Below are 22354 nucleotides of genomic sequence, written 5' to 3' on the forward strand. Positions count from 1 at the left end.
ACTCTAACATTTAAAAAAAATAAGCAAATAAACCACCACAAATATTTCTTAAGAATTTATTTTGTAACTAGGCATAGACAAAAATTATGAAAATAGAGCACAATGAAACCTAATCTCTGCTATTAAGTCTAATTGGAGAGCTACATATATAAACAAGTAATTTAAGGATAAAATATATGATCATAGTTATTAAAAAATTCCAGATAGCATCAAAGATTGATATTCTCTCATTGTACCTAAGATGAAGCATTTCAGGAATAGCCCAAATAAGATTTCTCTACCATATGAGCTTGGTCCCAGATACATGTATCTTTCTAAGAAAACATTGTTCAAAGTAAAATATGCAGTTCAGGTCCATTTATTTTAAAAGTTTACACATTTTCTCTATTCCTTTCATTTCTATTGGGGCTATTAGTGATAAAATTATGTTACCTTTGATGAGAATAAGTGATTTCTTAAGTATGTATAGTAAGTTCTATAAAAAATATTTTATTTTTTAACTTTTATATTGGTATAGCAGAGTTTTAGGCTAATAAAAACTTTCAGAGTGATTTTTTTTTTTCTTAAGAGACAGATTCTTATTCTGTCACCCATGCCGCAGTAGTGGTGCTATCGTAGTTTACTCTAATCTCAAAATCCTGGGCTCAAGCAATCCTCCCACATCAGTCTCCTCAGTAGCTACAACTACAGATGTGTGCCACCATGCCCAGCTAACTTTTTTTTTAATTCAGGTGGGGTCTTGCTATGTTGCCCAGGCTGGTCTTGAACCCTTGTCCTTAAGCAATCCTCCTGCCTTGGCCTTCCAAAGTGCTGGGATTACAGCACGAACCACCACACCTGGCTCAGAGTGATTCTTATAATGTTTTTCTTCCATGAATATCAGTACTTTCTGCTAACTTATTAAGTCTCATTAGAATTTTCTCTGGTTTTGGCCGGGCGCAGTGGCTCACGCCTGTAATCCCAGCACTTTGGGAGGCTGAGGCGGGTGGATCACGAGGTCAGGAGATCGAGACTGTCCTGGCTAACATGGTGAAACCCCGTCTCTATTAAAAAATACAAAAAAGTAGCCGGGCGTGGTGGTGGGTGCCTGTAGTCCCAGCTACTTGGGAGGCTGAGGCAGGAGAATGGTGTGAACCCAGGAGGCGGAGCTTGCAGTGAGCCGAGATCGCGCCACTGCATGCCAGCCTGGGCGACACAGCGAGACTCCGTCTCAAAAAAAAAAAAAAAAAAAAAAAAAAAAAACGAAAAAGAATTTTCTCTGGTTTTTCTTCCGTAGACCACCTATAATTCTTCCAAATTTGACTTGTCTCCTGATAGAACCTCATTCTTAGCTGATAATCTCACTTCCTGTTCCACTGAGAAAATTAAAGCCCCACACCTGCAGTCCTCCCCTCCTCCCACCTTGGGTATGAATACGACCTTCTTTTCTATTTCCCCATCTCTGCAGAAAATGGATGACCCTTCTGGACAAGGTTAACCTATTCAACTGTGTCCTGGGTCTCATACCTCCCCTATCCAACATAACGTGTCCTATAAACTGCTTTTTCTCTCTCCTCTGTCTTCAATCTCTTTCTTTCAGCAAATACACATACAGAAATCTTTAAAGAACAGTTCATGCTTGTTTCTACTTCCTCTTCTTCGATTAACTTCCCAAACGACTGTAACCTGCCTTCTACTTTGATCACTCTTTGAAGAACCATTCCTCAGGTCTTTAATTACCTATATGTATTGCCAAAGCTAATGGATACAACTTTATTTGTACCTTCTGTGGCCTTTGTTAACCACCGCCCCCTCCACTTTTCCTTGGCTTTTAGTACACCGGTGTCTCCTATTTTTAATCCTATTTCTGAGTCCTCCTTCTCAGTCTCATGCATCTTCTTTTTTTCCTATGCTCACCTCATAATTGTTACCATTGCCTAAAGCTTTATTTTCACTTAACTGGGACTCTCATACTCTGCTTTCTAGTCAACCTCCTACAAACTTATGACTTCAACAAGAGATTATACCGTGATGATTACATCAAAGGCTGCTTTTTTTTTAAAGTAAATATGGACCATGAAACCAAAGCCTTTTTTGATGAAATACGGGCCAATATTTTAAAATGATTTCTACAGTCTCCTCTTGGAAAATACAGGTAATTCAAATTCAAAATGTCTAAACCTGAACTCACCTTTTTTTCATTTTTCATCACAAGTGAACTTACCCTTTCCTAGGATTGACATCACTTGGTCAACCTGGGATCAACCTAGACTTCTCCATCATCAACATTCACTCAGTTTTTACCTTTACACCTAATGGTCTGGAGTGAAATGCACACATGGGAGATCAGACTATGGAGGCAAAGTCAGAGCATGAAAGGGCTTGTGAGCTAAGTTGAGTGATTTAACCAGAATCCTGAAATCTATGGGGAACCATCAAAGATTTTAACCAGGTTCTATTTCAGGTATACCAAGCTACTTGCAGTTCTCAGACCAGCAGCCTTCCTTTTCCTGTAATAGCTTTGTACATGCCATTACCTGTGATTGGAATCACTTTCTTCTCCGGCCTCACCCAGTATATACTGATCCTTTAAAACTGAGCTCATCTTTTCTAAGAGGCTTCCATGGGCTGTTCCTTACCCTTTAGTCTGGGTTATTTGCTTCTCATCTCTGTTTCTACACATCCTTCTAATATACAATTTATTAGTGGCGTTCATTCTATAATCTTTGACTAACCTGTCTTCTCAGATAGTGTGTGAGCTCTTTGAGGTAAAGCCTATTTTCAGTAGCAATCATAGCACCTGGCATTCTAGTAGGCACACCATAAATAGAGAAACTGAAGTACTGGAGGGTTAAGTGATATGCATGATGATTTAGCATGTTAGTAACTCTCAGAACCTGGCCTCTCCATGTTTGGTGTTTGTGTGGTTTGGTGGTGGTGGTAGTCTTTATGTCTTAGGTGTTAGGGGACATAATCTCCTTTTTATAATTAACTACTAGAAACAAAGTGTAGGTTACAATAAGAGGATGAGGAAGAATGAAGAAGAAAAAAATAATGAGGATAATCCAAAACATTCAAAGTCAAAGCTTTCAGTGGTCTCTAAAAGGCTGCTGAGGATCCTGGCCTTTGACGCTCTATGACAGCAGGTAGGTATCATATAAGTATGGCAAGCTTTAGACAGCCAGTAACTGGTTCTTCACGGATTCCAGTCTCAGATGCCTGGTATCTTTGGGGTCACTTGTAAGGACCAAGCTTAGACAAGGGAAATTCAGTAAAAGAAGCATTCTCCCTAGAGACGTGGCAGTTATTTTGAGACTTTGATGGTTTCTTCTGTCTTAAGAAATAGCTGAGTATTTCAAATCAAACTTTAATGCATGGGCGCTAGGAAATACATACTTTGGCAAATTTCCAGAGCATCATGAATCTAGATACCTTTCTTTGACCCATGACCAACTATTAACTACCCCAGCAAAGGCAAATAATAAAGCAAATAATAAAGCTAATTTAAAAACCCTGTGCTTACTGCTGCAATGTTGAATAATTAGTAGCCTGATGTTAGTTGGTTTTGTGTACCCAGCAAAGGCCCTAGAGCTGATTTTTTAACTTTTTTAATCTCAAAAAGGAATTTGTGGAGCTTATCAAAAAATTTACCTGTAACCGTTCTCCATTTCTGAGCCAAGTAATTACAGGTGGGGGCACTGCATCTGACTTGCATTCCAATGTCACTTGTCTGTTCCGTAACACAGTGATATCCTGGGGCTCATCAGTTCCAGCAATATTAGGAGGTACTGGGTGTGAGAACAAACACAACAAAAGCAATCTGTATTATCATAGGTATCCAAAAAATGTTGGTTCTGCTATATGAAATAATAAGAGGCATAAAACTAAAACATTACTCATTTAATTTATAGCCTAGATAATTACAAACAGTGGGAAGTGTTTTTTTTAACCTTATTTAGCAATTTCATGTACACTAAGTAAAGAAATCCTTCCAACAACTACATGCATGATAGAAGTAATATAATTGCATTATTTTCACCATTTGATAGTAAAGAAATGGAGGCACAAAGAAGGGATCCGTTGTCCGGGTTATACACTTGGTAGTAATTTTCTCTGAACGTAAGATTTAAAAATTACTAAATCAGGGAGTGCCCATCATAATATACAGAATGTATTTTTCATGTGACTTTTTTTTTTTTTTACACAATTTACATGTCAATTAATTTGTATGTGGGATGATGGGGGCACTTAAATCCCAGACAGTTTGCGCTGCCTAGTCATTTAGGCTATGAGAATGAACCAAAGATCTTCTGTTAGTTTTTTAATTATTCCTCCCCATAAAGAATAATTCCTATTTCAATGTCAAAAGCATATTGGACGAGTCTAACTGGCCCAACTCTTCTAGGAAGTAATTTGACAATTAGTTTCAAAATCCTTAGAAGAGTGAGTGTGTTTGTATATGTGTGTGTGTGTGTGTGTGTGTAACCAAGCAAGTGCACTTACAGAAATTTCTCAAAATAAAGGGAATGGGCTAACATGTGCATGCAAAGTTATCCATAGCAGGGCTGTTTATATTGGTAAAAATACAGAAATAGCCTAAACCTCCAAAAATATGGAGTAAAATGGGATACTATACAGTCACTAAAAATGTTTTTAAAATGTATTTCTTGACATGAAAATGTTCACCAAACCATTGAGATAAAAGCAAGTTAAATTCTATAGGTACACTATATAAACATGCATTTTCTATCATCATATTTTTGTGACAAAACATTTATATGCAAAAAAGTCTTTGTGTGATGAGATTCTGGATTTTTAAATTTTCTTCATCATAGTTTATATTCTATTATTTTAAACCAATGAATACAAATTATTAATGCAGAAACTAATCAAATAACTCAAAAACAATCCATGAACTGCCCCCCAACAGCATTTGATTAGTCAAATATAAGAATCAGATTTGCACCCTGTCTCTACCAAAAATACAAAAAATTAGCCGGGCGTGGTGGCGGGCACCTGTAGTCCCAGCTACTCAGGAGGCTGAGGCAGGAGAATGGCGTGAACCCAGGAGGCGGAGCTTACAGTGAGCCGAGATAGTGCCACTGCACTCCAGCCTGGGCGACAGAGCGAGACTCCGTCTCAAAAAAAAAAGAATCAGATTTGCAAAATATATATTCCCTAACTTATAAACATATCCTGTGATGTGCTGTGGTGCTGTCCCAGGGTTTTCTAATTAGGTGTGTGTATGATAGACTGTAGGAAATTTTGTCAAATTTACCATGCACTCTCACTAGATATTCCTTATCATCATCTCCTGCAGGACTGGATGCCAGACATGTATATCTTCCTGTATCCTCCACCTACAAAACCCAAATAATGAATTACATAATGTTAACATGTTAGCTTTTGTTATTAAAATAAATATCCATTAGAATGAATGTAAATAACCCCACACCAAAAGCAAGATAATTAAAGCCAACTGTTTAACACTATGATTAGCACTCTGATAGAAAGCATTGTTTGGTATCTACATTATATGCAAACCTATGTTTTAACAGGATTTTGGTATCGATTTAAGAATGTTTGTACGTTAAGTATATTTAATGATATCTAAAAAGGCAGATATATATAGGACCTAGAACCATATGTGATAGGCTATATCCTCAATGTTCATTGAAGAAACAAATATTCATGGGTTTAAATTGCAGACTGAAAAGTTAAAACGGAGCCTTTCTCAAGAAAATAAGATGTTAAATAAGTAAACAGATAAATAAAATATCTGGTTATTAAAATCAAACACATAATATCTCATCTTGACTCTACCTTTTATATACATGGTGAAACAAAACAGTTATATTATGTAATATGAGAAATAGGGTCAGACTGACAGCAGGATCTATAATCATCTAACTAAAACCAAAATCATTACTTTAAAAATCGCCAAGCATGGTTTCCATGGAAAGTTAATGTTCATTCATATGTTTGACATTGTGTAGACACAACCCATGATCGTGTACATGTAGAGGGTACTCTGGAAAACAGATGCTCTTACTACTGCAAAAAATGTATTTTGGAAAAATAGAAAAATCCTGTTCTCATTTATTTTACTACTTGAACATTCCCAGAATATTGGCATTTTAAAAACTCTTACATTCAAACTGACTTTAGAGGTTATGGAAACACTTTTTGGTAGGCTGCAAAAACTCCTTTCAAAAACATTGAGACTAGAATGTTTGGAAAAATACTTACATATAATTTTAGAAGAACAACACTTACATCGTTATTCAATTAAGAATTTTAAAATGATGTGCCATTTCCTAAGAATAATTTCTGAATTTCTCATCATATCTTTAAAATCTCTAAAACTAACTCTTCTCTCCCAACTCTGTTCATTCACAATTGATATCATCCCCCTCACTTGTCTGGACTCAGCCAAACTTGAACCATCATTCAGGACCATTCTTAAATGTTCCCTTTTCCACAAAATATTTCCTGACAACTTCTGCCCTTCTGGCTACCCACAGACATCACCTGTAGTTAGTTTCTAAAGTCTTGTTTTACTAATAGAATGTTAGAAAAATTATAGTTAAGCATGTATCTTTAGAGGAAGATTTTGCAGAGGTGGACATGCATTATGGCTCACAAAGAAAAGGAGGGTACAGTATATAAAGTTTTCCAAATCTATTAGTCATAGAGTGGTCCCCTCCCCTCTTGGGATAAATTACAGAACTAGTGTTTGATAAAAGATGTTTTAGGAAACTCTTGTCTATACCACACAATTTGCAATTTGCAAAGCATCTACATCCATAATGTACCAGGCATAAGTAGATGTTGCAGATAAATACACGAAAAAACAAAGTTGAGATAAGCAAAATATAATGCAGTAAGTGTTACTACAGAAGTATATACAAATTGCTATGAAAACAGAGGAGCAGAGTAACCAAAATCAGTTTGGGGGCTTGATGATATTTAATTTTCCACTTCCATATTGTTTTTAATGGTTCTATTATTGACTCATATCTAATTGTATCTTATGTATACAGTCATTTTTCTCCCCTAGACATCTAGAAACTTCTTGAAGGCTGACACATGTCACATATCTTAGGTCTTATGGATTCCCCACAATAGCTAGAACACATGGTAAATCTGGCCATCGTTTAACACTCTATGACACCTTCATCTTGTTTTCTTATAACTCCACTTTTTGTTCTTGCCTTTAAGACCTACAGTAATGGCCTTAACTTCCCTTTCAAGCTTTATTTGTCATTTTTTTTATATTCATGATTCTATTCCACATACTTTTCTGTCTCCATGCTATTCCTAATGTCACAAATTCTTTTGCCTCCTTTTTGTTTCTTGAAATTATATCATTCAAGAGTTTTGATTCAATACATGGTTTTAGTTTAACCTGACTCTAAGTTACTGTAATGTTTGAAATGGAGAGAAAAAAGGGGAATGGAAGGTATGCACTCGAAGATGCTAGAAATGCACTGTGCTGAGATGCACTGGCTAGGCTTCTGAATCAGACTAAGGATTGAGGCCTAGCTCCATCACTGAGCAGCAATGAGTACTTGGCAGATAAGTACTTAATCTCTCTGCACCTGATTTTGGATTTGTGGGGTAGACACATTGCCTCACAGAGTTGCCATGAGGGGAATGGGTGAGAGAGATAGCACAGAGATGAACACAACAGGACATAGTAGAGAGTTTATAACTCTTAGCTCTTTTCTTCCAGTTCCCTTTCTTCCATTCTCAGTGAAAAATGCAACAATCCTATGTAAGTCTTTTTTTGAAAGCATTTACTACATGCCTGTGGCACCAGTCTAAGCACATCATGTTGGATTATTTCTTTAAATCCCTCAGTGTATGAATGAGGCATGATTATTACTTTTATCCCCAGTTTATAAATGATGGCATTAGGGCTCAGATGGAGAATAATTGTAACATAAGGTTTGCCTTTACTAGTAGAATAGAAGATTGCTACAATAAGACATCCCAGACATACTTCTCTTTTAATATATTCACATTTCAGATCAGTTTTCTTAAGCATAAACTAAACCAAGTCAATTTTATTAAACTGATCATTATTTGAAAAATTGTGTCTCTTCAGACTTCCATATCTGCTAGTTCATTTTGGAGATCAAAAGTGCTCTTTGAAACCTTATATATATGCATGTTGGATTGCTTTTTGCCAGTTCCATTAAGGGCTACATAGTATAAATTAAGAACTTTGGGAAATATACTAACACTTATAGCACTGTGAAAACTTGCAAAAGTTAATGGAAAGGTATCTTGCTTTCTTTGGAGTTTAATATGATACTGCTTTGTCTTCCTTTTAATCAAGTTACCCAATCATGCATATCATAGGACTAATCCATCCTGCTCCAGTTACACAGATCTGTGATATATAAGGATTCAAAGACATAATTTAACAAATCTCATATATTAGCAAGTGAGAAGTTTGACCTAACCTAAAATAATTCTATGAACTTTGACACTTACCTGAGCAGTAGAAATTCGAAGAACCTCTCCTCCTCCTAGAGTTTGCACTTGATCCGTCTGTGGAAGGGGCCGGCCATCTTTCATCCAGGTCATTTTAGGGGCTGGGATTCCAGAAGCAATGCAGGTAAGTTCAAGTGGGTTATTAACAATTACTGATATCTCTTCATGTTCTTCAGATCCATTAATGTGAGGTGGTTCTATTTAAAGGGAATCAAAAATAATAATAAACCCACAATTTCATAAAATACTGCTCGTTAGAAAAACTTGAAAATCCAACATAAATTCACATTCACATGATAAAAATTGATTAGAACAAGGAAAGTGAAGTAATTCCTAGATGTCATTACCACTTCTTATTGACACACTTTCAAAAGGGATGGATCATGCCTATAAGAGATAATGAAGTAAATGGCAATTCATTACCATGTAATTATAGAACAACAGTTCAAACTCAGTTAATTAGAACAGTCTCACTTGACTGAAAGATTTGAAAACAATAAAAACCAAACACAGCTTGTACCACTTTCTTTTTTTAGAGGGACTTAGCATATTATTATGTTTTTATATCTTTAAATACCAATAGTTTCTACAAAAACAATGCGTGAATAGTGTGGAATTTTGCTATCATCTTTTCCATGCAGAACTTTGAGAGGAAACAATGACTAAGCAGAAGAAAAAATAGTTACGTTTGGAGATAATTTCTGTATAAAACACATTTGTTATGTCTGGATGGGAGTAACTTCCTCCTTTGTTACTTATACTTCTAAAATTACCTTTCTCAAGAGAAGGTCAAACAATCTAAACACTGGGAAGAAACATTAAGGTTCTTTAGTCTAACTACTCCCAACTTTGGTAATTCCTTTAAAACACATTCCCCTTATGATGACCATTCTCATTTTCTATGACAATTTCATAGTTCAAGTTTCCAGCTTACTATTTGACAAGGCAGCCAAAATAGCTGTTGGACAGCGCCAGGGGTTAGCAGGTTTGTTTTTCTTTCTTTTTTCTTTAATAAGGCACATAGTTTAGAACAGTGACTCATAGCAGAAGATCTGGAGTCTGAGTTGTAATGCTGGTGTCAACAATTATTAGTTTCATGGATTTGAGCAAATCTCTAAAATGGGGATACCAACATTATTTACCTAATAGGATCGGTGTGTGGCGTCAGTGAGATACATTATATACTTTTTTGTGTGTTTCTGTATCTATTTTACAATTAAAGATTTTAAAAAAGTTATTACTACTACAGTGTTTACTGCAACTGTTGGTATTATTAAAATCTGCTTCCTAAAATTTCTACCATCTGTTAGTCTCTGTTTTCCTTCTGGAGAAAGATAATATACTAAGTCAGTTCTCCTTCTCAGATTATAATGAAGTCAGCATTTCTACACCACTGTCCCACATGACCTCTTTTTACTTCTATCTATCTTACATATTGCTGTCAAAATACATTTTCTGAAGTGCAGTTTAATATTAATCTAAGATTTTCTGCTTAAAAGATTTTAGTGGCTCCATGTTGCTTACTGGATTAAATAAAAACTCATCATGATTTCCAAGACTTCCACAATATGGTCTAGATCCATCTTTGTCATTAATTTTAACATACTTATATGTAACCTAGACTTCAAATCTCTCAACAATCTTAGTCCTTTCTTGCTCCTCATAGTCCCGCAACTGAGAATGCCCAAGTACCATCAAGGTTATATTGTCCTCAAGTTCATTTGTGAAAACTATAAATCATTTATTGATTCTCTGAACTAATTATAAAATGTCTATGCTTTTTCATTTTCGTATCATGTTGTTTGTACTACTCAAAACACTTATCTAATTCCTGGTTTGCCATAGTCAATTATTTACTCCTCTTACTTCTCGGTTATTTAGTATATGTCAATCACCATGAATACAAAGATTAATAAGGCATGCTCACTGCCCCCACCCCAAAGTTTATAATCACTGGATTTAAAATAGTAGCAGCAGTAACAGTATTAACATGCTCTTGAGTAGTTCAAACCCCAGACTGTCCAGATCTTACCTGTGTTAAGTGATTGTGAACTATTTTACTCTGTGTTTTGTCCATATGTCTTGTACTTCGGGCAGAGTAAGAGTTGTCTATACTCCAATAACTCCAGAGTTTATATTTCCAGCCTAGACTCTCTTCTGAGCTCCAGATTCATAAATGCAATTATCAAATAAACATCTCCATTTGGATGCTTGAAAATCACTTAAAACTCAACATGTATTCAGACTGAACCTATTGCCTTATTTCTCAAAACTTGTTTTTTTCCAGTATTCTCTGCATCTAAGTGATGAATTTACCAATTAGTCACATAAGCCAGAAACTAAGAGTCATCCTTGATACCTTCCTCATCACTCCCTTGTGTCCCAATCTACAGCCAAGTCCTAATACTTCCACTGTACTTATTTCCAGAATACACCTTTTTCTCTCATCTCCCTCACTCTAATTTGAGCTACAATACCATTTACTTAATGTTTTTTTTTTTTCTTCCTAGTTGTAGGTGCCTACCCAAAATTACTGATTTCTTTCTGATTAACAGACTCAAATTTTGTTGGGATTGTCAATGTGCTAAACAAATTACATTTCCTAGCCTCTTTAGCAGAGAGTAGATGGAGTGGATGGAGTGGTATATGACAATTCTGACCAATGAGATGTAGGTGGATGTGGTTTTGTGGGGCTTGTAAGAAAGTCTTAATTCTTTTCTAAAGGGGCAACACTTTGCCCTTCCTAGTTTCCTGCTCTGTTGTTGCATCTAGAACAGCATCTAGTTATGCTAGGGGTGAGCAGATACTGCATTGATCACCAAACAACCATGTTGTAAAGGTTCAAAAGAACTGAAAATATTTGAACTGCTGAACCAATCCAACAACTACCTACCTCCAGCCATCCCAGTGAGAAAAACAAAAGTACTGTGTTTAACCCACCATATTTCAACTCTGTAATTCACAGCCAAACACAATTCCTTATACTGGTCTCTCGGAATCCATTCTTGTCCTGGTCCAAGTAGCCTTGCATTTTATAGCCAGAGTGCTCTTCTCAAACTGTAGTTCTATTTGTTATTCCATTTTTAGAACTTTGAATGATTTCTCATTGTTACAGGATAAAAAGCAGACTTCTTAATGTGGTCAAAAAAGTGCTCTATGACCTGGCCCTATGAAAACCCCCTATTTTGTAATATGCTGTCCCTTGTTTTCAGTGGTCTAGCCACACTGGACTTTTCAGAACCACTATACCATGATACCTCCCACCACATGGATAGAATTAAATAAAGAATATTTCCCCAAGTTAAGATGTTTGCATTCTGAGTGGTAGCACTGCTTCAAGTGAAGAACTTTTCAGAGTTTAATGGAATTAATTTTCAACATATGCTGAAATGCTAAAACTTCTCATCTTTCTTCTAAGCCAGTTTTCAAATCTGTTTTGAGAAATTATTATTCTTATAAACTCTTCAACTTTATAAAAGGCAGGCTGTTCTTTAAGAATTCCACTAAGAATATCATTGTTGTTTTTCTCCTTCATTTTCTTCATCCAGAAATGCACCAGTCTGTGATTCTGCTCCTGAGTTCTTTCTCCCCCCTCTCCCCCTCCCCCTGCCACATGCTAGACCAGGCCCCTGCATTTACAGGCTGTATGAATACAGCAGCCTCTTCAATTCATTTTTCACTCTGTCACTCTGTCAGAGGGATTTTTTGGAAACGAAATCTGGCTGTAAAATATTTCTCCTTAAGATTCTTCCATTGCCTTGGTAATGAGGTCCAAACTTCCTCAAAGTTCTCAGAGCTTTGCATAGTTTGGCCTCTGCCCATATATAGTTCTTGTCTTGTCTCTTGCTACTCTTCCTCTTACACTCAGTTTCAGGGAGTGCAAATTGACAATTCAAATTGTATTACCTCCAGGTGAGAAATGTATATAAAATTCCCCACTCATCTCTACAGTCCTACTCTTCAGGGCTCAGATTTATGCTTGAGGAGATCGAATCTGAAATCTACCATCCCACAGAATGTTGTTTTATCCATATAATCCTCATTACACTGAAAAGTAATTACTTCTTTAGTATCTGTGTCTTCCACAGATGCAGGAAGTTGAGGGCTGAGATCATATCTTTCTTAGTGATGTATTTGCATGTTTGCCACACCACACATGTTCATAATTATAGTTAAATGATGGCTAGAAACATACCTGTCACATAACGTATATTCAATAATTAATACTTGATATGTGAATAATGAATGTACAGGATCACATTATGTCATCTCCTCTTACTCCTCATGTTCTGTGAATTGATGTACAGGAATTTGCTACCCAACCCCACCCTGCACCTCCCAGACACACAGTTTTTCTTTTTTTTCTCACTGACACATAATTATTATGCATCTTTAGGGAGTACAATGTGATGTTTCCATACATGTATACATTGTGTAATTATCAAATCAGGGTAATTAGCATTTCCATCACTTCAAACATTTATCGGTTCTTTGTGGTGAAAGCATTGAAATTCCTCTCTACTAGCTACTCTGAGATATACAATAGTATATTATTAACTATAGTCACCCTACTGTGCAATAGAACACCAGAACTCATTCTTCCTTTCTAATTGTAACTTTGTACCCACTGACCTACTCCCCGTCTCCCTTGTCTTTGGTAACCACTGTCCTATTTACTACTTCTATGAGATCAACTTTTTAAAATTTCACATGAATGAAATCATGTGGTATTTTCTTTCTGTGCCTGGCTAATTTCACATAGTTTAATGTTCTCCAGGTTCATCCATGTTGTCATAAATGACAGAATTTCATTCTTTTTTATGGCTGAATAGTACTGCATTGTGTATATCTACTACATTGTCTTTATTCATTCATCCATTGTTGAACATTTAGATTGATTATATATCTTGTCTGTTGTGAATAGTGCTGTGATAAACGTGGATTTATTTGACATACTGATTTCATTTCCTTTGGATATATATCCAGTAGTGGGATTTCTGAACCATATGATAGTTCTATTTTTAATTTTTTTAGGAACCTCTATCTGTTTTCATAATGGCTATATTAACTTACAACCTTCCAACAGTGTGCAAGTGTTCCCTTTTCTCCACATCCTTGCCGACTCTTGTTATCTCTTATCTTTTTGGTCATACCCATCCTCACTAGAGTGAGGTGATATCTCATTGTGGTTTTGATTTGCCTTTGTTTGATGATTAGTAATGTTGAGGCTTTTTTCATATACCTCTTGGCCATTTACATGTCATCTTTTGAGAAATGTCTGTTAAGGTTTTTGTCCATTTTAAAATTGTGCTCTTTGTTTTTTTGCTATTAAGTTCTTTATATATATTGGATATTAACCCCTTAGAGGTATAGTTTGAAATATTTTCTCCCATTCTGTAGGTTGTCTCTTCACTTTGTTGAATGTTTCCTTAGCTGTGCAGAAGCTTTTTGTTTGATATAATACCATTTGTCTATTTTTGCTTTTGTTGCCCATGCTTTTGAGGTCTTATCCAGAAAAATCCTTGCCTAGTCCAATATCATGAAGTGTTTCCTCTGTGTTTTCATCTAGTAGTTTCGTAGTTTGGGATCTTACATTTAACTCTTTAATCTATTTTGAGTTGATTTTTGTATACAGTGAAAGATAGAGGTCTAGTTTCATATTTCTGCATGTGGACATCCCAATTTTCCCAGCACCATTTATTGAAGAGACTATCCTTTCCCCAGTATGTGTTCTTGGGACCTTTGTCAAAAATCAGGTGGCTGTAGATGCATGAATTTATTTCTGAGCTCCTTATTCTGTTCAATTGGTCTATGTGTCTGTTTTTATGCCAATAGCATGCTGTTTTGATTAATACAGCTTTGTAGTATTTTTAAGTCAGGTAGTCTGCTGTCTTCAGCTTTGTTCTTTTTACTCAAGATTGCTTTGGTTATTTGGAGTCTTTTGTGGTTCCATACAAATTTTAGATTTTTTTTTTCTAATTCAGTGAAGAATGCCAATGGTATTTTCATAGAAATTGCATTGAATCTGATTGTTTTGGGAGTATAGCCATTTTAATAGTATTAATTCTTCCAATCCATAAACATGAAATATCTTTCCATTTATTTGTTTCCTTTCCATTTCTTTCACTGATGTTTAAATTTATTCTTACATATCTTTTTTTTTTTTTTTTTTTTTTTTTTTTTTTTTTTTTTTGGATAGCTATTGTACCTCAGTATCTGCAGAGGATTGGTTCCAGACCCTCTGTGAATACCAAAATCTGCAGATGCTCAAGCCCGGCAGTAGGCCTTGAGAAACCCATGGATACACAGTTGGCCCTCGGTATCTGCAGATTCCACATCCAATGAATATTATATTTTTGATATGCAGTTGTTTGAATCCACAGACGTGGAACCGATGGATATGCAGGGCTGACAGTAAATGAGATTATTTTCTTGATTTCTTTTTCAGATAATTTGCTGTTGGCAAAGAGAAATGCTACTGATTTTTGTAGGGTGATTTTTAAGTCACAACTTTACTGAATTTGTTTATCATTTCTGAGAGTTTTCTGGTGGAGTCTTTAGAGGTTTTCTATATATAAGATTATGCTGTCTGCAAACAGAACATTTGACTTCCTCCTTTCGAATTTGGATGTCTTTTATTTTTTTGCCTGTTGCTCTAGCTAGGACTTCAATACTATGTCTAATAGAAGTAGAGAAAGTGGGTATCCTTATCTTCTGCTAGACCTTGTAGGAAAGGCTTTCAACTTTTTCCTGTTTAGTGTGATGTTAGCTGTGGATTTATCATAAATAGTCTTTATTGTGTTGAGGTATGTATCTTCTATCCCTAATTTGTTGAGGGTTTTTCTCATGAAGGAATGTTGAATTTCATCAAATGCTTTTTTCGCATCTACTGAAATGATCATATGATTTTTGTCCTATCTGTTAACGTGATGTATCACATTTATTGAGTGTGTATGTTAAAACATCCTTGCATCCCTGGAATGCAACCCACTTGATCAGAGTAAATGATCTTTTCAATATACTGTCGAATTTGGTTTGCTAGTATTTTGTTGAGCATTTTTGCAACTATGTTGATAAGGGATATTGGGTTGTAGTTTTCTTTTGCCCCTAAATATCCTGGAGAACTTCCTTTACTACCGGCCTCCATTCTGTGGAAGTCACATCTACTCCAGAGAACCATACTTCATTTATTTAGATATGGTTCTGCTTCCCTCTACAGAAGAAACTCCCTTTAATCTACCTGGAAAGTAACTAGTTTGGTTCAGTTTAATCCAACAAATAACACATTAATAGTCTCTAGTGTATTAAATGTCATGCTAAGCACTGGGAATGCAGGAATAAGTAAGAAGACATCTGCCCTCATAAAGCTTAACTAGGGATGAAGCAGAATTTTAGGGTTACATGAATAAATTTTAATAGGTGCTCTGAGAAGGATTATAACACACTCTGAAACATATGCTAACTTCTACCTAACCAAGACTCTTGCCAAAATTATTTTTGCTCTTTTCTATAGGGTGTATTTTCTGCTATGTAAGGAGCATGGGGTCTCACTTACTTCACAGTGAGAAAAACAAGCAAAACGCCAAAAGCTCTTGGTTATTGAAATACTTCATTTCATTATCTTCCTTTCTCTTCCAAGGTTAGCATTTTTTACGTCAAGGAAAAGAAGTGTTTTCTCTTTAAACTGTTGCATTTAGAACATTGGAATACATATTTTAAGTATTTACTTTAAATGCACACAAGAATAAATAGAACTAGACTATTTGAAATGATTATTCCAGCTATAATCTATAGACTGGATCATTTAAAGACAGGGATAACGTATCATAGTATACCTATTATGCTTTTTCATCAAATTTCTATAATCGGATGTGTTTTCAATTCTTGGCAAAAGTTTAAAAAGCTACTTCTCAATTGGTTATAAGATTTTATCAATGAGTAATGTTTTACAAGCTGGAGTTTTCATCTTTTCAGAGAGATAAAAAATACAATTTAAATTCAACATGCTTCAGATGAGAGTAAGCCAAGGTGAATTATAAAAAAAATAAAAATGCAATAAAAATTTTTAAAAAAATTCTCTCACAGCAACTGATTCTCAGAACTATACTTATTTACTAAACATTCACTATCACTTACTTTCCAATTATTCTACATTTACCACAATGTTTACATACCTAGGACCTTGAGGATAAAGTGCTTGCTGACTTCTCCAGCTTCATTTGAGGCAATGCAGGTGTACTTTCCCGAATCTTCAGTCTCTGCTTTGAGGAGCTGCAGGACCATTCCATGGGTGCTGACTGTCAGATGGGCATGAAGCCCCAGAGGCTGGCCATCTCTAAGCCAGGCCATACTGGGAGCTGGGGTTCCATCAGTAATGCATGCCATAGAGGTGGAACTGCCTTTGAGAACTGTGATTTCCTCTGTCCTCATTGAATTGTCCATATTTGGTGGTGCTACATAGAAAACAACATGGGCAAAATTTGGATGTCTATTGTAATTTGAGATCAATTTAAATTAAAACATTTGAATAATTCTATAATGTTTCTGTGGTTGATAAAAACATATACTTTAAAATTGTGTATAATAACTAAGGACTTTACAATAAAAATATCTATTAGGAATGCTAATTATTAATCTTCCAAATATTAGCAATGAAACTTAAAAATTGTTTTCTTACAGAACACACAATGTGTTTTAAATTTTGGTGATTTTTCAACTTCTTCAGTCTATCCCTTTAACTTGTTGTAATGTATATAATAGTTTTAGTAGTATTCTTTTAACTACTATATACAGTATAAATAATATCAAGTTATAGAGTAAGTCATTTGTAGATTATAATAAAGCGTTACTTAACTGAGGTGTCCTTGGGGATTGAGAAATGTGGATCAGCAAACTTCAATATTTCCGAAATGGAAGGTATTGAGTTCTCTCCATATATACGCATACACAAATGTATATATGCACATGCATCCATTCATAGTTTGAATACTCTAAACAAGCTGCTAATATTGTTAGAAAAGTTTTGACTTTTTCTTTACATGAAAAGACTGGTCTTGTGTCTGGATTGAAATGCTATTTTTAAAAATTACATTTGATTTAGTGCAAATTTCTAGATCAGTAGAGTATTTTGATAAACAGACAATATGGTCCAATAATATGGACCCCTTGGAAGAAAATACATCTAGTCAGTAAGATCCTATTTCACTAATCCTTTTTGATAAAATCTGATTTCTAAATTTCTGAGGAAGTCAGTTTCTAAAGATAAGTCTGTTGCTTAATACTTGACATAGTAAAGTAATAGGGTCATTTCTGTGACACATACCAAACACTTGAAGATTGTAATGCTTATTATCCACCCCAGCTCTGTTGGAGGCCACACAAGTATACACAGCGACATCAGACACCTGAGCTCTCACAATCCTGAGAAACAATTTGATCCACATTTCATCACTTACTCCCATGCAACAAGTACACATAAAATAATTATGATTTATAAATAGGCTATAGGTGGTGATTTATGTTGGGAAATTTTAATTATGAAGCTTATAGCCATCCATCACAAAATATAGGGGCCTCAAATGCAATTTATTCTACAAAGCTGATTAGGCAGTGACAATAAACCACTGAAAATATAGCACAATTTAAGAGGTGAATATTTTTCAAATATATATTAATAGAGAATGCTGCTAACATGAAAATCACATTATCATAGTAGGCATCTTCCTACTACCTTGCCACATAAAGTTTTAGCTAAAACAGTAATTCCTGGAAATATATATGTGATAACAAACCTGTCTATAAAAGACCATTTTACACATTTACTAAAAAATGAAAGCACTTAAATAAGGATAAAAAATCATCTCAACTGTATATTTGTTGTCCTTCCTCTACTAAAAATATACTTAAAGGGAAAAAAACTGTAAAGGCTTAGAAAAAAACATTTCTTCAACACTGTTTAAATGAAGGAAAAGTCTACAATCACAGTTACTTCATCTGTTTAGGAAATCAGACACAATAAAAGCTGACCTGATAACTTGTCCTGCTGCCAGTAACCGGATATGGGAGGAGAGAGGCAGAGGAAGTCCATTCTTCAGCCAGTTTATCTGTGGTGGAGGCGTCCCTGTGGCTCTGCATTCAATATTTATTGAAGTATCCACTAAAGTCATTAGTTTCTCTGCTTCATCTTTATTACCCCTAATTGTAGGTGTAACTATGTCGTGCAGAAAGTGAGAGAGAGGGAAGAGGGATGTATTATGTATTACTAGTTCAAATAATTTCTACTACAATTGCTCTCATTTCAAAATTGTAGCCCAAAAGGTAATAGTGGTGGCATCAAATTTAAAACTAAATGCTCCAGACACCTGCTGCTGGGCCTTCACTTCTACTGGTAGATTCTTAAGGCAGCATCATCAAAAGAGGGGGATATTTCATATTTACCATAGACATTCAAGTTAAAAATTCGGTCTTCTTCTCCAGCGGGATTAGTAGCAACACATGTGTATTTCCCCGTGTCAGATGTAAGAGCTCCATAAATGTTTAATGTGCTGCCATTTGCACTCACTCTATGGAAAAGATCATAACAGAGGGGCTGAGATGAGATTGAATCTATTTCACTAAGTACATGAAAGCCTATTAAAATCAGCTACTGAAAGTGATGGAAAATTCAAGCAACCAACTGAAATTCTACAGTAGCGAGTCTTATATCTACCACCTCCTTATAAGAAAAAAAGGAAATGAACAAAATCAGGAATACTTCTCTATTCAAATCATAGGCAAAGACATGATTTTCTCTGAGATAGAATACTATATTCTTAGTTATCCATATAAGGTTTGAATTAAATGCATGTTATACAAAATTCTGTCATGAAAATTGAAGACTGTTACAATGAGAAACTGAAAAAATTACACATAAAAATCTAGCTATAAGCAACTTAATATAGTTATAAACAACTTAATACCTTAATAAAAAACACAATAGGATCATTTAAATTGTGACAACAATTTGGTATCATGTGGCTATATTTTGCAAACATTTTTCTTCTACAAATTGCTAAATAGAGCTTTTCCTTTGAATTACATAATAGTAAAAGATAAATATACAATGAGATCATTAAAGATCTCTAAGCTAAGATTATTTCATTATTGGTTGTCCTCACACACCATTAATTACAAATCAAAATTTCCTGTGTTTTTTGTAGAGATTAAATTGCCATCTACAGTTACTTATACAATAGTGGTTTCATTAGAATTACCCTATGTCAAAAGTAAAAGCTCCATTTCTATTATATCTTGTTATTAAATGTTTATTGAGAGCTATATTATTATCTGGGATACAGTTGTATTTTTTCTTTTTCAAAATAAAATTTTTTTAATTCCATGAGTTTAATTAAATTAATAAGCAAAAAGCAAGTTGCCATGATCAAACAAAGGTAGTACATTGACTTTGGAAAAACTATTGTAGTTGACTGACAAACTGTACTACCTACAAATCTATACATATTATGGAATGAATAATAAAGATAAAAGAATAAGTAAATTTAGAATGTTAATGTAGGAGAAGGAATGATAGACTCCAAATTCCTAGCTACGGATACTATCTTATATAAAAGATATCATATATAAAAGATCTTATCTTTATAGCCCATATAAAATCTTTAGGTACCATCAAATATGTAGTACTTGGTCTGGAATATGGCAAATACCAGCTGATTTAACAAAAATAATACTTGTTATTTACTCAAAAATGTTCATACTAGAGAAATAAAACTTAAAATGTATCCTCTGAAAGACTAGAAATTTTAATACACAATGAATACAAAGAAAATAACATTTGTCTCTTTAAGTTATATATATGTTCAATTTATTGACCAGAAAATATACTCCAAACCCTTAAATTTACATATTGGTCCAAAATGTTAAAGTTTACAATACATGTAGTTAATGCCTACTTATGCATATAATTAATCTGGTATGAGTAGGTAATGGGATTTTGTGATGAAGTAATCTAGTACAATATCAAATTCCAGATTGTCCTTCCAAAGGAATTTGTTGTTGAAAGTAGTATGAGGTCTTTACCACATTATTATTCCATCTCTATGTGGTTTGTGGCATGCGTAGCAAGTGCCAGCTGAAAATGGGATTTGGACAAACCATTATGAGAGTTATGACATTATTGTATCTTTTCTCAAAATAAGCCAATCAGGATAGCATGCCCATCTCTATGTGGTTTGTTGCATGGGTAACAAGTGTCAGCTGAAAATGGCATCTGAACAAACCACTATAACAGTTATGACATTATTGTATCTTTTCTCAAAAGGAGCCAATTAGTATAGCATGTACACAGTTTGGTGGTTTCAGCATACAAAATCATATCTAGAATTATTGATGAATTATTTGTGAGATAAAGTTGGTTTGGCATTTGCAGGAAAGAACTAATTATTTTTATGGCATGGGCTTTAGTATAATCATTCTGAAATTACAAGAATAAAATCACCAACAGTTAACATTACAGTTAATGAGTTAAAGTTAGTTAAAGTTAATGAGTTAATTAACATTACAGAGTTAACAGATAAGAAACATACACAATTCTGAGTGACTCTCTAACAAGAATGTCTATGTCCAGTTCTCAAAAAAAAGTTTTTTGTTTCTTTGTGAATATAATGATAGCTAAGTTCCAATGGGATGGAATTCGGTATTATTATTCATGTGAAATTTGAAGCATAAAGCATTGTAGAAGGCCTTACAATTTATAATGGAAAGATTATTTTTAAACATACCGGATTCTTTCTGTTTCACCACTAGCTATGGGCTTTCCATCTTTAAGCCATTGAATAAGTGGAGTAGGAATGCCATTTGCATTGCAGACCAGCTCAACATTTTCTCCTAGAAGGACACTGACATCACTTGGAATTTCAGCACCAGCAACACTTGGAGGAACTTTGGAGAAATAATTAGGAATTTCATTAACAAGACACAGGATATAAATTCTAATAAATGTAACAGAGTCATAAAACAATATGACATTTCTAGTTCATATTCTTTGTAGATTATGATTCAAGGTCAAACTATTGTTATCTTCATGAATTACTTTTAAATGACAAAGATAAAGGAACACTTCAATATTTCTGGTGTATTTGTAAGTTGATATAATTATTTAGTCATAGGGGCTAGTGATAGAGCTACCTCATGATCACCCTTTCTGGCCAAATTAAATCACTCTTAGATTAAATCCTCAATGGATATACAGTTAAAGAACCACAAGCACATAGGTAAGGCAGCGTGCATTTTTTGTGTTTTTCTTTTGCTCTTAATTCACTAGACTTATAGACTCTGTCTTATAAAAACTTGGCATAAAGGTCTGAGGAAATTATCTAAGTTGGTTATTTCTTTCTCCATTATTCAATTTAATTATTATTTATTTTGAACAATGGATAGGTTTGTTGTAGTTCAGAAGAGCCAATAGTTTCTATTCTCTTTTTCTAGCCATCTTTGGTTTCCACTTTGATTTCACTGAGAAATATTGCGTAATAAAAATACTGCCAATGGTATCAGATATAAACATGTTTGAATTCCTATTCTATATGATCATAGTGATGTGCAGAAGGTAGTTCACACCAGGTCGCAAAAGCCAATTTTGTACATGTTTTCCCCACTCCATGTTCAGTAACATCCCTTTGGTAGGTTGAAATCTTGTATATATTAGATTATGGTGGGAATATTTACACCATGGAGACTGGCAAACAATTGGCTACGAATCATGGTCTTTTTGTCTGGAGAGAAAATTCTTAAACATTTACCAGCACATCACTGAATAAGCTCTATAAATCTAATTTTAGTCATTCAGAAAATAATAATTTTACCACTTTTGCACAAT

The 22354-nt window shown here is 34.6% G+C and overlaps 1 protein-coding gene across 4 annotated transcripts in view; it reads right to left on the reverse strand.

The window, feature by feature from the left end:
- Positions 1-22354, reverse strand: part of HMCN1 (hemicentin 1) — a 462896-nt gene that overhangs the window by 78591 nt on the left and 361951 nt on the right. For all 4 annotated transcript variants that reach the window (XM_003815598.5, XM_063598296.1, XM_063598297.1 and 1 more), the window contains 8 exons: positions 21258-21417; positions 18919-19043; positions 18508-18691; positions 17804-17901; positions 16656-16934; positions 8482-8678; positions 5258-5339; positions 3631-3767 (listed from right to left, as the gene is read on the reverse strand). In XM_003815598.5, the coding sequence (XP_003815646.4) occupies positions 3631-3767; positions 5258-5339; positions 8482-8678; positions 16656-16934; positions 17804-17901; positions 18508-18691; positions 18919-19043; positions 21258-21417 (1262 nt within the window). The remainder of the gene's footprint in view (positions 1-3630; positions 3768-5257; positions 5340-8481; positions 8679-16655; positions 16935-17803; positions 17902-18507; positions 18692-18918; positions 19044-21257; positions 21418-22354) is intronic.

Source organism: Pan paniscus, chromosome 1 (genome assembly GCF_029289425.2).
Source record: "Pan paniscus chromosome 1, NHGRI_mPanPan1-v2.0_pri, whole genome shotgun sequence".
Taxonomy (NCBI): Eukaryota; Metazoa; Chordata; class Mammalia; order Primates; family Hominidae; genus Pan; species Pan paniscus.